The sequence below is a fragment of the Mustela nivalis genome (genome assembly GCF_964662115.1).
Source record: "Mustela nivalis genome assembly, chromosome: 2".
Lineage (NCBI taxonomy): Eukaryota > Metazoa > Chordata > Mammalia > Carnivora > Mustelidae > Mustela > Mustela nivalis.
Genome location: NC_139021.1, coordinates 162870002 through 162887673, shown reverse-complemented (window position 1 = coordinate 162887673; position 17672 = coordinate 162870002). Strand labels below are relative to the sequence as shown.

General features: G+C 40.3%; 1 protein-coding gene across 3 annotated transcripts in view; it reads right to left on the bottom strand.

Moving 5' to 3' along the window:
- Positions 1–17672, bottom strand: part of CFAP58 (cilia and flagella associated protein 58) — a 118841-nt gene that overhangs the window by 85080 nt on the left and 16089 nt on the right. For all 3 annotated transcript variants that reach the window (XM_082722552.1, XM_082722551.1, XM_082722550.1), the window contains exons 2-3: positions 5467–5748; positions 2928–3076 (exon numbers count right to left, since the gene is read on the bottom strand). In XM_082722552.1, coding sequence (XP_082578678.1) covers positions 2928–3076; positions 5467–5610 — 293 coding nt within the window. In that variant the 5' untranslated portion in view covers positions 5611–5748. The remainder of the gene's footprint in view (positions 1–2927; positions 3077–5466; positions 5749–17672) is intronic.

Below are 17672 nucleotides of genomic sequence, written 5' to 3'. Positions count from 1 at the left end.
TAAAAGGCCATCCTGCTCAGGAGTCCTCCTTATCACCTTCTGAGCTTGTATTCAGAGGCAAGACTCCAGGTCAAGGACTAACACTATTCAGGTGTGAAAGAGAAAGATCTCTATGCCCTGACCATTGACATGGTAGCTGCTTGTGAGCTGTTAACTGAAAAAGAAATTCCAATAATAATATATATAATATGATCCCTCTTCTGATCTTTAAATAATTATAGTGTCTGTGTATATGTGTGTGTATGTGTTTTATAGGCATATTTATAGAAGTCCGGAAAAATCGACTGACACCGGTAACTGGTAATCTCTGAAAAGCAAGACTACTTGCTATTATCAATTCTTATAATTGACCCTAAGGAGGTATTAATTGAAGACATTATTTGGTTAATATATCAGTGGAGGGCTATGATCACAGCCATAACGTCTAAAATGAAGCATAAACATAAACAAATAATACACATTGCCAGTTTTCTATCCATCAACCACAGAGATTAATTTCTTCCAAAGGAATGCAACCCAGATAAAATGTTCCAAAGAACAAAATTTGGAAAATCATTCATGATGCTGGTTTTTAGAGAGTATATGATCATATTTGTTGATTTGAACTCTAAACAAGTTACTTCCACATCTCAAAAACCATTACATATGATCTGGCATGATTTTCCACAGAATTAGTGTTTTGAAAGTAGAAAGACTATGTCTGATCTGACTTGTGCAGCGGAATTAAGGTCTAGAGCAAGGCAGCTATGTGAGAGCCAAGAAAGCAGAGAACTTGAACTTGAGGCACTTCCCATTGTTAGCCATCAAATGACTATTGGAAGCACAGCAATCTGACAATGTTTATTTACCAATAACTTTGATAGAACATAACTATTTAATAGGAAGGCTTCAGGATTGGGACGCCTGGGTGGCTCAGTGGGTTAAAGCCTCTGCCTTCAGCTCCAGTCATGATCCCAGGGTCCTGGGATCAAGCCCCACATTGGGCTCTCTGCTCAGTGGGGTGCCTGCTTCCTCCTCTCCCTGTCTCTGCCTGCCTCTCTGCCTACTTGTGATCCTATCTGTCAAATAAATAAATAAAATCTTAAAAGAAAAAAAAGAAGAAGAAGACTTCAATACTGCATTCAGCTTCTTCTCCAGAAACAAAACCTTGAATTCCAAGGTTACTATGAAGACAGTTACACCTAAGCGCACTGTTGAAGATGAAATTCTGGCCTGGATAGTTTCTTCAGTTCTCCTCCTCGCCGTGTTCCAATTCTCATTAATACCCCCTCTAACTGGGGTGCCTCCATAGCTCCATCAGTTAGGCATCTGACTTCTGCTCAGATCATGATCTTGGAGTGGTGGGATCAAGCCCTGCATCAGGTTCCACACCTCTGGGGAATCTACTTCTTCCTCTGCCTCTCCTTCTGCCCCTCTGCCCATTTGTGCTCTCTCTCTCTCTCTCTCTGTCTGTCTCTCTCAAATAAATAATAAATAATCTTTAAAACAAAACAAAACTGCTCCCCCTAATTGATCAGTTCCCTCACACTGCTCTTCAGTAGTTGCTCTGATAATGCTTGACTTCTTTAATGAGACAATAGAGCCCATTATTATGGACACTGCATCTTCTGTTAGTTTTTCCTGTCCCCTCTCCCCAATGCCTCAACTTAGAACCATCTCTCAGCATTGGATAAATGCACCTAGAAAGCATGAGAAACCTAGGCAGCAGTTAGATATGGTTAAAAATGGCTAAGGAGGTGGGTGTGCTCATTCCTGACTCATTAATTAATGAAAGGTTTAGCGTGCCCTGCACAGTGCTAGCCTCCTAAAGGGAAGGTAAAGGCATCTTCCTTCAAGGAGTTCATAGCCTAATGGGTAGCGAAGCATATCAACAAATAATTTCAATAAAATGTGACCAGTGCCATACTTGAGATAGATGTTGTTTGGGTTCTATGGCACCAGAGAACACAGTGACTCTTGTGCTTAGTTATTGGTTCTGGGAGTGGGAAGAAGGTTGAGACAGAGATACTGAGAGTGATGAAATTAAGATGGTGTTTGAGGTAGGTCTTGAAGGGTGCATGGTTGTTTCTGGTGTGGCAAAAGGAAGCAAAACCATTTGTGGCATAGAAAACACCATGTTCAAGGTGTGGAGCCATAAGCAAGCATGGTTTTTCTGGACAGGACTGTGGCAAGGCTGACGGGCAGATCTATGCAGGGCCCTGAAAGACATGTTCAAGACTGGACTGCATCCTTTGGGAACGGGAAGATATTGAAGGTGTTTGGAACATGTGCTGGAAGTAGAAGCACACAGGTACATGTTTCAGCAACCTAAATCTGATATGTGGAAAATGGTGCAGAGGGGAGATGTCTCCTTACAGGCGGGGAGACCATTGAGTCATCCATCACCAAATCCAGCAAAGAATGGGGCCCAAAGCAAGGCATTAGCATTGCTGCTAGGGAGCAGGGAAAGACAAAAGTGATGCTTAGAAGACAGAATCAACAAGGTGAAGCTTTAAGGAATAAAGGCGTGGCCTAGAACCTGAGAAGTAGGAAAGATGGTGATGGGACAAATCATGGGAGTTGGGGGCTTGAGGAAGAAGCTGGAAATCAGAGCAGAAAAGCAACCATTCCACACAAGTTCAAAAGAAAGAATGAAACCTAAAATACTTACTCATTTTGAAATTGTAGTACTTAAGTCTGCATAGCCAGAAGTTTAAAGGAACCACAAATTAGGATTCTTGGGTATGGAGAAAGGGAGCAATAAAAACAAACAAACAAACAAACAAAAAAAGCCCTAGATGGAAAACAATCTTCAGGAAACCACCACAGCAGGAAACTCTTATATCACAAAGAACATTCAAGATGACTCTGCAAGCCCCCTGCCAGCTGCTGAAGAAGGGGGCCTCCACAAGAGCAAGTTCAACATCCATCAAGAAGCCATCACCTACTTGCTATCCTGGTCCATGGACAGTCCAGACCCCTGCTCCACTAGTTTGGTGAGGTTCACTATTTCCTCTTTCAGGGCAAGGATCGTGTCCTTTGCCTTCTGCTCTTTGTCATAGGCCGAGTCCACCATCTTCCAGGCCTTTTCAATTTCCTATATGGGTCACAGGACATCAGTGAGAAAAACCAAACTAGGATCCAGATGCAAGGTACACTGAGCAAAGAGAATAATAAAACAACTCCAACAGAGTAGTCATTTATGGGAAAAGAGGATTTCACATTACACATTATGCATTTCATTGATATTGACTTACTGAATTGCTCAACATTAACTAGTCAATACCGAACAGCAGGTTTAGGAGGGGTCCTGGCTCATATCCTACAAGGACTGCTATGACTAGGAGGATATTTCTAATAAATATGTTAAGATAGGTTTATGAAATTAAAAATGAAATTTTAGGGGTGCCTGGGTGGCTCAGTGGGTTAAGCGTCTGCCTTCAGCTCAGGTCATGATCTCAGGGTCCTGGGATCGAGCCCCGCATCGGGCTCTCTGCTCAGCAGGGAGCCTGCTTCCCCCGCCCCCAGCCCCTGTCTCTCTATTTGTGATCTCTCTCTATGTCAAATAAATAAATAAAATCTTTTTTTAAAAAAATGAAATTTTATGTGCTATCCAAGCCCAGATATTTTTGGAGCAAAAAAAAATTAGGAATGGCCCTGGATCCAAGTCCTAAATTTGGAGCCCCTGTTAGATTCCAAATTTTAAAAACTTGTTTTGATCTCAGGTCCCAAGTAAGCAGTCCTGAATGGCAATGTCAGCCTTAGAATAATTCAGAGGAAGGTGGTCTTCACTGTCACGAAATTGTACACAACAGCCCTGGTGATTCCCATTCCAAAGCCACACCCAGGCCTTCTCTTCAAATGCTTACAGGGGAAAAACAATGACCCTGTGTGGAGTGGAAACAACTCATGCAGTTTGGGGCATCTTACTGTTATGAAATGCAATGTGGAATATTAACATAAGTACTTAGAAGGGAACTGCAGCCATTCAAATAAGCAAACAAAGTATAGTAATGTTGCAACAGCCTTGAGTTTTACCCTGCCCCTCAATTTTCTTGCAAAATTTTGTCCAGTGGAATGTGAGTCCTTTATACACGTAAGAACCTATAAGCTCTAGGTGACAATATTCCAGTTTCATGTTGATAAGGCATAAAATGAGTGGAAGAGAAGATTTCTATAAATTCATGCTATCACATTAGAGAGAGGAGTCTTACGGGGTATTTTTAATAGCAACCATATGTACTATTTTCAGCAAAACAAATGAAGGATATTTAAATGCAACTATGATTATATGAAGTTTTGTCCCCATCAACCATCAATTATACTTTTATCTGTTCATGACTTCCATTTCCAGTTTTTTAATTTACAATTAAAAAATGGGGCTTTTATCTCATCATAAGATGAATTAAAGTCTATTCTTACTGGTTTTTCAGCAAAAAAGAAGAAAATAAGGGGTGCCTGGGTAGCTCAGAAGGTTAAAGTCTGCCTTCGGTTCAGGTCATGATCTCAGAGTCAAAGTCTGCCTTTGGCTCAGGTCATGATGTCAGGGTTGTGGGATCAAGTTTGTTTCTCCCTCTGCCGCTTCTCCCCCTGCTTATGCTCACTCTCTCTCTCTCTGTTGAATAAATGAATACAATCTTTAAAAAAGAAGAAGAAAATGACAATAGAGAGAAAATGGCACTTTAAAAAGGTCGTTTCTAAGAAAACAGATGTCATAATTTGCACTGGTCTTAGAAATTCATTTAAATCGGGTGATGTTTCATTGTATGATATCGAGGGACTTAACTAAAAAGTTCATGAGTTATTTCTCATCACCAGGGTTTGGGTGTATAATTTAATTATAAATTAAAATCTCTTAACCTTTTATCATCCTGAGATCAACAAGAAACATTGACATTTTACTCTCAAAATAATGTAACACACTTGAGAGTGAAAAAATAAAGGGTAAAATGGAGGCATAGTTCCTCAACATCCCCCAGATTGACTCCCTGGTCTCCCATTATGAGGACCAGGGAGGATCAAGGAAAAAGCAAGATCATAAAAATTACTATCTAAGAATCCTCAAGGTAATTTCTCCTAAAGCAGTGAGAAAAGCAAAAACATTAAAACATCCCTTTAAAAAAAATCCTTAACAAGCTATCATCATGAGATATCTAATTACTCTACTTATATCAAACAAGACATACAGAGCTCCCTAATATTACATTTACTTCCCGCTAATTCTTTTTGCTAACCCAGTATTTCTTAGAAACCAAGCCAGGAAGGTTCTATATTAATTTGCATCGAGAAATTCACCCAGGCTAATTATTTCCTTTGAAAATGAACTTTATTCCCTAGGCTTAATGAATACATAAGTCATGTAAATTTTTACTAAATAACTCATTTACTACCAGCCTAGAGCTGCCAATACAAGGAAAGAAAGACGTTTTAAATATAGGATGCGTTTGTGGCAGCTCAGCCTCAACTCGTTTCTACAAGATCACTAACCTTTTTCAGGGACGCAATGGTGGTCTGATCATCCTGGGAGAGCTTCAGGGCAGTGGCGACCTTCGCGGAATTAACCACAATCTCTGCGTTTAGCTCTCTGCATTTGGCCATCAGACGCTTTTCATTGTCATAAGACTTTTTCATGACAGCATGAAGCTTCTCATATTCAATTCGAAATTTATCCAGACTTTTGTCCCCTGAAAGTTCACTGAGAACATCCTGAAAATCCCTTTCGATTTCTTCATAGGCAGTTTCTTCCAGCGCTAGCTTTTCACTCTTTTCCTGTGCACAAGATCAGGGAGAGGAATGAGTATTGCAACGTGAAACACCATTCCTATTCGGGGAGTGCTATTATTAGCTATGAATACAAGACCTCACCAAAGGAAAATAAAAGCCCCTGACAAGACATCTTGTTCATCCCCTGATGCATGTATATATGTACACATGTTAGGATAATAATGTTTATAATATTATAATATTTCCTACCACATGGTGTCGAAGAGCGAATTAAATAGGATCATTCACATTGAACACTTGACCACATGCCTGGCAAACAGGAGGCACGCAATAAATTTTGAAAGCTACTATGATTACGCCAAGCCCTGATTTGTTTTCACTTCGTCTTGCTTCTTATTGCCCCCAGGACTGCAGCAGAAAGCCATGGCACCTCCTGGTCAGTTATAAGGAGATTTTGGTGTCGATCCCATGAAATCACACATACTGACAATGAACCCCATCCAAAATATGGAGTAGTCTCCAAAAAGATATTCCATCGTTCTTATCTTTTAAAATAAATAGGGAGGTGCCCTCCACAGGTGTATTGAGATGCCCCCCGTGCCACGCTCACAGGCCTTCTCCAGATTTGCTTCCCACGCTCAGCTAGACAACATTTTTTTTTTTTTTAAAGCCCAGACATACAGATGTAATTCAAACATATGTGGCTATGACTTTAAGGAGAACCTGGGAACCAGTTATGTCAGAATTTTCATTTCTCTAGTGTTAAGGGTTAAATTTGTCCCCCAGAAAGTTATGTTGAAGTTCTACCCCCCAGTGCCTATAAATGTGACCTTGTTTGGAAGTAGAGTCATTATATATGTAAACCACTAACTTACAGTCATACTGGAGTAGGGTGGGCCCTATAAGCCTCCTTATAAAAAGAGGGAAAATTATAACTGCATAGTGAGGGATGTCTAAATTTATTGTGGTAGGGGCACCTGGGTGGCTCAGTGAGTTAAAGCCTCTGCCTTCAGCTCAGGTCATGATCCCAGGGTCCTGGGATCGAGCCCCACGTCGGGCTCTCTGCTCAGCGGGAAGCCTGTTTCCCCCGCCTCTCTCTGCCTGCATCTCTGCCTACTTGTGATCTTCTCTGTCAAATAAATAAATAACATCTTTAAATAAATAAATAAATTTATTGTGGTAATTGTTTTAAAATATATATACATATATAGAGAGAGATCTGTATATATATATATATACAGATATATATATATATATATATATATATATATATATCGAATCATTATATTGTATACCTAAAACTAATATAATGTCACATGTCAATTATAACTCAATTTTAAAAAGAAAAGTAGGGAGTAGGATTTGGACAGAGACACAAACACAGGAAAACACCACGCAAAGACAGACACGGGGATTAGACTGAGGCAGCTACAAGCCAAGGAAAGCTAAGGATGGCTAGCTACCATCAGAAGCCAGGGAAGAGGCAAGGAAGGATTTTGCTTAGGGTCTCAGAGAAAGCGTGGTCCTGCCAACACCCTGACTGCAGCCTTCTAGCCTCCAGAACTGCGAAAGGAAAATTCTCAACTATGTTAAGCCAGTTTACAGCACTCTGTACAGGCCTAGCAGACTAAGACACCTTCTTCTTGTTAGGCACAGCACAATAATAACAAAGAATGGGGATGGTTAATATACTTATTTATTCAGCGAATGCTTACTGAACATTTGTTGTGTGTAAGTTGGCATGAGGGAGCCTGTAGGAGGCAGTAAGGTAAGGAATAAACAGCCCTCCCACAGGGAATTGTAGCATTAATAGTTGATGGGTTATGTTTTCAGATAATGCAAGTAGGGAGTTTGATACCTGCCATAAAATGGGTTCAAGATTCTACAAGGGACCTATAGGAAGATGGAATTACTCCCAGCAGCCAGAACGAGAGCAAATTTCCTTAAGAAGGTGTTATTTGAGCAGCCCCAGAAGGAAGAGCGAAATTTTCACAAGTGAATATGGAGAGAAAAAGTATGCCTGGCCCACTGTGAAGCCTGAACAAGTGCTCAGGGCCCAGCAAATATCCAGGATTTGAGACTGGTTAAGAAGCTCAAGTTGGCTAACGTGTAAGCACTATGACAAGGAGACAGAGAAGACTAGACCGGGACTTAAGGACCGACTGGAGTCCTTGAGTGGAATTCTAAAGGCAGTGGAGTAGATTAATCTGTAGACCACACAGACCCACTCAAGACTTTGGAACTGATAAAGTTTGAAAGGACTTATTTATGTATGCAACATTATGCTTTGGTATTCTACCCTAAAAAGAGCTTCAACATCAACACTCTATTGCTAATCAAAGAAATCAACTGAGATGATTTCTCTAATCCCCAAAATAAAGTAAAATTTAAATTCATCCTGCAGATTTAGGGTAAGCAATCTTGTTTACATTCTGCCTTGACAAGCCTATATTGCCCAATATAGAGAAAGCCTATGCTGCTTTCCAACAGCACCCGGGAGAAGAATGAGGTACAAACAATTCAGCTTCAAGAGAACGGGAGCAGGGGTCGGCAGTTGAGGAAACTGCCACCCAGAACAACTCCTCAGTCCTGTATTTATTAGATACAAAATAATAATCAACAAATGAGTCGAAGGAGATTATAGATAAACAAGATATGCCTGATCAAGCAGTATAGGATTGGTAAATGCATTTTAAGGAATCATCTAATTAACTACAGGTGATCTCTGGAGAAGGGGAGATAACAGAAAAAAGAAGCAGGCTGCCTCCAATTGAGGGGGCCGGGCATTCCCAGCTGCTCGGCTGCAAGGACTGTGTATATCATCCTCTCCCCCAGACGCCTGTTGTTGGTACGTGTTCAAGCATGTTTGGTCAGTACATTGTTCTGACGGACAGAACATATTATTGGTTTTCTTTTTTTTTTTTTTAAGATTTTATTTACTTATTTGATGGAGAAAGATTACAAGTAGGCAGAGAGGCAGGCACAGAGAGAGGAGGAAGCAGGCTCCCTGCTGAGCAGAGAGCCCGATGTGGGGCTGGATCCCAGGGTTCTGGGATCCAGCCCCACATCGGGCTCTCTGCTCAGCAAGGATCATGACCTGAGCCGAAAGCAGAGGCCTTAACCCACTGAGCCGCCCAGGCGCCCCATATTTTTGGTTTTCAAAAACACTTGTACTGTTGATTTCCAAAGATGACACCCAAGCAAAAGAATCCACATCTTAAAATAGATATGGAGTAACAAGCAAACCTATTACAATTTGTATAGTAACATTAGTACTAACGTTAAACTCAACAGTGGCTTTCTTCCTAACTAAAAACAGCTATTGCCAATATCACAATATAGCAATTCCACAAAGAAGAGAAAAATTGTATTAAGAAAATGTGGTGCTGCTGCCGCCCTGTGTTTTCCCCTTGTTGATGCTAAACATGAGCACACACCAAAATGTATCACGGCCATGTTCTCAACTCTATCCCTGTAAATGGTATTAATGTCAACACTTGATCGCTAGCTAATGATTTGTTTTCAGACTAGGTTTTCCCTGTACACCTGGCACTTAGCACAGGAATGAAAAAATATCAAAGAAAGTAAAGTTTTTTAAAAGTATTTTTATGAGATTTGTTCATATTGTCATTTCAAAAATATACCATTACCAAAAGCACAGCAAAAATAGTCTCTGAGCTGTGACCAATAACCAGGTGGTGTCTGACTGTCAGAGAATTTAATGGTATCTATTTTGGAAGCACCATTTTAACATGAATCAGTCAGAAATGAACTATGGTGTTCCTTCAAGTTGGCTAACATGTAAGAACCATGACAGGGAGATGGAAAGAGAAGACTAGACATGGAATTAAGGATGGACTGGAGTCCTTGACTGGAATTCTAAAGGCAATGGAGTGGATTAATCTGTAGACCACACAGACCCACTCAAGACTTTGGAACTGATAAAGTTTGAAAGGACTTATTTATGTATGCAACATTATGCTTTGGTATTCTACCTTAAAAAGAGCTTCAACATCAACACTTTACCGCTAATCAAAGAAATTTGCTTTCCTCCTTAAGGAAATTTGCTTTCTTTCTGGCTGCTGGGAGTAATTCCATCTTCTTATAGGTCCCTTGTAGAATTTTGAACCCATTTTATGGCAGGTATCAAACTCCTTACTTGCATTATCTGAAAACATAACCCATCAACTATTAATGCTACAATTCCCTGTGGGAGGGAAGTTCATTCCTTACGTTGCTGCCTCATACAGGCTTTACCTATCTTGTGAGCAGTTACTATCTACCAGGCACTGTTTTAGGCACCGGGAATACCAATCAGTGGGACAACAACAAGGAAAAAAGACAGGAGGAGCACCTGGTTGGCTCAGTGGGTTAAAGCCTCTGCCTTTGGCTCAGGTCATGATCTCGGGGTCCTGGGATAGAGCCCCACATTGGGCTCTCTGCTCAGCAGGGAGCCTGCTTCCCTTCCTTTCTCTCTCACTGCTTCTCTGCCTACTTGTGATCTGTCTGTCAAATAAATAAATAAAATCTTTAAAAAAAAAAAAAAGGGAAAAAGACAGGAGAGCTACAGTGATAAATGAGGCCAGAGTGTTAATAGAGGCTTGTGGAAGCAGAAATGAGGAAAACCTAACTGACATTGAGTGAGAAGAAAAATAGAAGAAGAGAAGAAATGAGAGATCATGAAGGGGAAGGGAGACCGGGAAATAATTTCTGCATGATGTTGTTATCTACGGCTTATGTGTGGAGAATGAAAAAGAATGAAATAAACCAAGATAATTGGCAAGGGAGAAAAGGAGGGAATGCTCAAAAGCAAATAAAGAGACAAATACTAGAAGAGTCAAGATGGCAGACGAGTAGCAGCTAGATAGTTATCAAACCATTCCAAACACCTACAAACCCAACAGGAGATTGAAGAGAAGAAGAGCAGCAATTCTAGAAACAGAAAATCGACCACTTTCTGAAAGGCAGGACATGTGAAGAAGTGAATTCAAAGCAATGGGAAGATAGACTGCGGGGGAAGGGGCCGGCTCCCAGCAAGCGGCAGAGCAACGAAGCACAAAATCCAGACTTTTAGAAGTTTGCTCCACTGAGGGACATCACTCCAGAGGCTCAGCAGGGGTGGAGCCCTCCCAGGAACACTGTGGTCTCAGGTCCTGTGGGGTAACAGAAGGATAGGGGATGTCTGAGTGTAGCAGAGCTCCCAGGTATCAGAGTGGAGAAGCCAAATACAGAGACAGAACCGAGGAGTGAGCTCTCAGCTTGGGGTCACCTTAAACCATGATCCACGGCATAGTCAGACCACTGCTCTTTGAGCAGGGACCCCACAAGTGGCAGATCTGGGGAGACCCACCTTCCTCCACCAGAATAGCAGAGCAGCAGGAATCTGCTGTGTTTGGAGACTATAAACAGGGCCGTGTGCCAGAGACAGAAATGCTCAGTCACAGGCCAGGTGAGCTTGTAGTGCAGCTGGAGACCAGGGAGACAGGAGTGATTGAGCACTTTTCTCCGAGGTTGTACTGAGGAGTGGGGCCCTGAGCTCCCCCTCTGGGCCCCACTGGGCCAGAGACTGGAAGGCCACCATTTTCATTCCTGTCCTCCAGAGCTCTACAGAAAGCCCTCAGGGAACAAAAGTTCCTGAGAGGGAACCTGAGCAAATTACTTAGCCCAGCCCCTGGCCAGGACGGTGCAATTCCGCCTCGGTCAAAGACGTTTGAGAATCACTGCAACAAGCTCCTCTCCCAGAAGATCAGCAAGAATATCCAGTCAAGACCAAGTTCACTGATCAAGGAGAACAGTGGAGTTCCAGAGAAGGGGAAAGCAAAGCATGGATCATGGCATGCATGGCTTTCTCCCCATGATTCTTTAGTCTTGCAAAGTTAATGAAACTTTTTGAATTTTATTTTTTTCTTATTCTATTTTTTTAACTTTTCCTCTTTCCTCTTTTAATGTTTTTAACTGTTTATCTTAACAATACCTTTCTTTAAAAAAACTTTTTAAACCATCATTATTATAGTCATATTTTATCCTTCATTGTATCTAATTTTATTTTTTGAATACGTATAGGGTTTTTCTTCTAAAAAATTCTGGGATACAATTTCTTCTAATGGATCAAAATATACCCTATATCTAGCACAGGGCTTTGTTCTAGTCTCCAGCCTCAGCAAATTCTCTCTACTTTCTTTTTCTTTCTTTTTCCAACCAACTTATCTTATCAATTCCTTTTTTATATTTTTTTTAAATTTTCATCTTTACAGTCATATTCCATCCCTTCATTGTGTTTACCCTCATTTTTATGTGTGTATGTGTATGTGTGTGTGTGTGTGTGTGTGTATTTCTTTAAAATTTTGGAAGGTAGTTTCTTCTAAGAGACCAAAATACATCCAAAATCAAGTGGGTGGCTCTGTTCTACTCACCAGTCTAATATATATATATTTTTAAACTTTTTTTTAACTTCTTTTTACCCCTTTTCTTCTGCCCTTGATTTGGGGTCTCTTCTGATTTTGTTAGTGTACATGTTTCAGGGTCTTTGCCACCCTTTTGGTATTTTATTCCTTCATTCATATATTCTCATCTGGATAAAAGGACAAGGTGGAAAAATTCACCACCAAAAAAAGAACAAGAGGCAGTACCAAAGGCTAGGGACCTAATCAATACAGACACTGGTAATATGTCATATCTAGAGTTCAGAATGACAATTCTCAAGGTGCTAGCTGGGCTCAGAAAAGGCATGGAAGATATTAGAGAAACCTCTCTGGAGAAATAAAAGCCCTTTCTGGAGTAATAAAAGAACTAAAATCTAACCAAGCTGAAATCAAAAAAGCTGTTAATGAGATGCAATCAATAATGGAGGCTCATACTGCTAGGTTAAATGAGGCAGAAGAGATAATTAGTGATATAGAAGACCAAATGACGGAGAAGAAAGAAGCTGAGCAAAAGAGAGACAAACTACTACTGGACCACAAGGGGAGAATTCAAGAGATAAGTGATACGATAAAATGAAACAACATTAGAATAATTGGGATTCCAAAGAACAAGAAAGAGAGAGGGAGGCAGAAGGTATATTGGAGCAAATTATAGTATAGAATTTCCCTAACATGGCAAAGGGAACAAGCATCAAAATCCAGGAGGCACAGGGATCTCTCCTCAAAATGATAAAAATAGGCTCACACCCAGGCATATAACAGTAAAACTTACAACTCTTAGTGACAAAGAGAAAATCCTGAAAGCAGCTCGGGACAAGAAGTCTGTAACATACAAAGGAAGAAATATTAGATTGGCAGCAGCCTTATCCACAGAGACCTGGCAGACCAGAAAGAATTGGCATGTTATATTCAGAACACTAAATGAGAAAAACATGCAGCCAAGAATACTGTATCAGCTAGGCTATCACTGAAAATAGAAGGAGAGATAAAAAGCTTCCAAGACAAACAAAAACTAAAAGAATTTGTAAACACCAAACAAGCCCTGCAGGAAATATTGAAAGGGTTCCTCTAAGCAAAGAGAGAACATAAAAGCAGTAGACCAGAAAAAAAACAGAAACAATATACAGGAACAGTCACTTTACAGGCAATACAATGGCACTAAATTCATATCTTTCAATAGTTACCCTGAATGTAAATGGGCTAAATGCCCCAATCAAAAGACACAGGGTATCGGAATGGATTAAAAAAATGAGACCCATCAATATGCTGCCTACAAGAAACTCATTTGAGACCCAAAGAAACCTCCAGATTTAAAGTGAGGGGCTGGAAAATAATTTACCATGCTAATGGACATCAAAAGAAAGCTGGGGTGGCAATCTTTGTATCAGATACGTTAGATTTCAAGCCAAAGACTATAATAAGAGATGAGAAAGGGCATTTTATATACGCAAAGGGTCTGCCCAACAAGAAGATCTAACAATTTTAAATATCTATGCCCCTAACATAGGAGCAGCCAACTATATAAACCAATTAATAACAAAATCAAAGAAACACATTGACAATAATACAGTAATACTAGGGTGTTTTAACACCCTCCCACACTGATATGGACAGATCATCCAAGCAAAAGATCAACAAGGAAATAAAGGCCTTAAATGACACACTGAACCAGATGGACATCACAGATATATTCAGAACTTTCCATCCCAAAGCAACAGAAAACACATTCTTCTCTAGTGCACATGGAACATTGTCCAAAATAGATCACATTCTGGGTCACAAATCAGGTCTCAACCGGTACCAAAAGATTGGGATCATTGCCTGCATATTTTCAGACCACAATGCTCTGAAGCTAGAACTCAATCACAAGAGGAAAGTTGGAAAGAACCCAAATACATGGAGGCTAAAGAGCATCCTACTAAATGAATGGTATAACCAGGAAATTAAAGAAGAATTGAAAAAATTCATGGAAACAAATGATAATGAAAACACGACTGTTCAAAATCTGTGGGACTCAGCAAAGGCAGTCCTGAGAGGAGAGTATGTAGTGATACAAGCCTTTCTCAAGAAACAAGAAAGGTCTCAAATACACAATCTAACCCTACACCTAAAGGAGTTGGAGGAAGAACAGCAAAGAAGGCCTAAATCCAGCAGTATAAGAGAAATAATAAAGATCAGAGCAGAAATCAATAAAATATAAACTGAAGAACAGGAGAACAAATCAACGATACTAAGAGCTGGTTCTTTGAAAGAATTAGTAAGACTGATAAACCCCTGGCTAGACTTATCAAAAGGAAAAGAGAAAGGACCCAAATAATAAAATCATGAATGAAAGAGAAGAGATCACAACCAACACCAAAGAAATACAAACAATTATAAGAATATATTATGAGCAACTATATGCCAGCAAATTTGACCATCTGGAAGATATAGATATATTCCTAGAGACGTATAAACTACCAAAACTGAACCAGGAAGAAATAGAAAACCTGAACAGACCCATAACCAGTAAGGAGATTGGCCCAGGGCCAGAAGGCTTCCCAGGGGAATTCTACTAAACATTTAAAGAAGAATTAATACCTATTCTCCTGAAACTGTCCCAAAAAATAGAAATGGAAGGAAAACTTCCAAACTCATTTTATGAGGCCAGCATCACCTTGATCCCAAACCAGACAAAGACCCCATCAAAAAGGAGAATTAGAGACCAATATCCTTGTTGAACATAGATGCAAAAATTCTCACCAAAATACTAGCCAATAGGATCCAACAGTACATTAAATGGATTATTCACCACGACCCAGTGGGATTTATTCCTGGACTGCAAGGTTGGTTCAACATCCACAAATCAATCAATGTGATACAATAAATTAATAAAAGAAAGAACAAGAACCATATAATACTCTCAGTAGATGCTGAAAAAGCATTTGACATAGTAGAGCAAGCTTTCTTGATCAAAACTCTTCAAAGTGTAGGCATAGAGGGTACACACCTCAATAACATCAAAGCCATCTATGAAAAACCCACAGAGAATATCATTCTCAATGGAGAAAAACTGAGAGCTTTTCCACTAAGGTCAGGAACACGGCAGGGATGTCCATTATCACCCACTGCTATTCAACATAGTACTAGAAGTCCTAGCCTCAGCAATCAGACAACAAAAAGAAATTAAAGGCATCCAAATCGGCAAATAAGTCAAACTTATGATATGATACTTTATGTGGAAAACCCAAAAGACCCGACTCCAAATCTTCTAGAACTTGTACAGGAATTCAGTAAAGTGTCAGGATATAAAATCAATGCACAGAAATCAGTTGCATTTCTATACACCAACAAGAAGATAGAAGAAAAAGAAATTAAGGAGTCGATCCCATTTACAATTGCACCCAAAACCATAAGATACCTAGGAATAAACCTAGCCAAAGAGGCAAAGAATCTGTACTCAGAAAACTATAAAGTACTCATGAAAGAAACTGAGGAAGACACAAAGAAATGGAAAAGTGCTCCATGCTCATGGATTGGAATAATAAATGTGAAAATGTCTATGCTACCTAAAGCAATCTACATGTTTAATGCAATTTCTATCAAAATACCACCAATCTTTTTCAAAGAAATGTAACAATAATCCTAAAATTTATTTGAAAAGACTTCGAATAGCCAGAGGAATGTTGAAAAAGAAAGCCAAAGTTGGTGGCATCATAATTTTAGACTTCAAGCTCTATTACAAAGCTGTCATCATCAATACAGTATGGTCCTGGCACAAAAACAGACATAGAGATTAATGGAACAGAATAGAGAGCCCAAAAATAGACTCTCAACAATATGGTCAACTAATCTTTGACAAAGCAGTCAAGAATGTCCATTTGAAAAAAGACAGTCTCTTCAACAAATGGTGTTGAGAAAATTATATAGCCACATGCAGAAGAATGAAACAGGATCATTTCCTTACACCACACACAAAAATAGACTCCAAATGGATGAAAGACCTCAATGTGAGACAGGAATCCATCAAAATCCTTGAGGAGAACACAGGCAGCAACCTCTTTGACCTCAGCTGCAGCAATTTCTTCCTAGAAACATCGCCAAAGGCAAGGGGAGGAAGGGCAAAAATGAACTATTGGTATTTCTTCAAGATCAAAAGCTTTTGCACAGCAAAGGAAACAGTCAACAAAACCAAAAGACAACTGACAGAATGGGAGAAAATACTCACAAATGACATATCAGATAAAGGGTTAGTATCCAAAATCTATAAAGAACTTAACAAACTCAACACCCAAAGAACAACTAATCCAATCAAGAAATGGGCAGAGGACATGGACAGACATTTCTGCAAAGAAGACATCCAGATGGCCAACAGACACATGAAAAAGTGCTCCACATCACTCGGCATCAGGGAAATACAAATGAGATACCACCTCAGACCAGTCAGAATGGCTAAAATTAACAAGTCAGGCAATGACAGATGCCGGCGGGGACGCGGAGAAAGGGGAACCCTCCTACACTGTTGTTGGGAATGCAAGCTGGTGCAGCCACTCTGGAAAACTGTATGGAGGTTCCTCAAAAAGTTGAAAATAGAGCTACCCTACGACCCAGCAATCGCACTATTGGGTATTTACCCTAAAGATACAAATGTAGTGATCAGAAGGGGCACATGCACCCAAATGTTTATAGCAGCAATGTTCACAATAGCCAAACTATGGAAACAACCTTGATGTCCATCCACAGATGAATGGATAAAGAAGATGTGGTATACACACACACACACACACACACACACACACACACACTCTGGAATACTATGCAGCCATCAAAAGAAATGAAATCTTGCCATTTGCAACGACATGGATGGTACTAAAGGGAATTATGCTGAGTGAAATTAAGTCAATCAGAGAAAGACAATTATCATATGAGCTCCCGGATACGAAGAATATGAGAGGCAAAGTGGGGGGTTTGGGAAGTAGGGGAGGAAAAAAATGAAACAAGATGGGATTGGGAGGGAGACAAAGCATAAGAGACTCTTAATCTCACAAAACAAACTGAGGGTTGCTGGGAGGAGGAGGGTATAAAGAGGGTGGTTGCATTATGGACACTGAGGAGGGTATGTGCTATGGTGAGTGCTGTAAAGTGTGTAAGCCTGACAATTCACAGACCTGTACTCCTGGGCAAACAAAACATTATATGTTAATTTTTTTAAAGGGACAATTAAAGGAGAGCTAGAAGGAACAGGAGGAGGAGATGAGGAGGAAAGGGACATGAATGAGTGAGGGTAACAGGGTGAGTGTGGTGGCCAGCACTGTGTGGAGGTGAGAGGGACAGGAGAGTGAGGAACCCAGGAGTGAAGAGGAGGAGGGTGGGAAGGGGATTGTGTATTAAGGGAAGGAGGGAGATTTGCCCAAAGGAAGATGGTGCTTATAAGGGGGAAACAGATGTGGGAGAGGAGATGGAATGATGAGGGACGTGAATGGTGTAGAAGAGATAGAAGGAAGTAGAATAGAATGGGGGCATAATGGCGATGAGAGAAGCGGGAACCAGGCTTTTGGTGGGTGCACA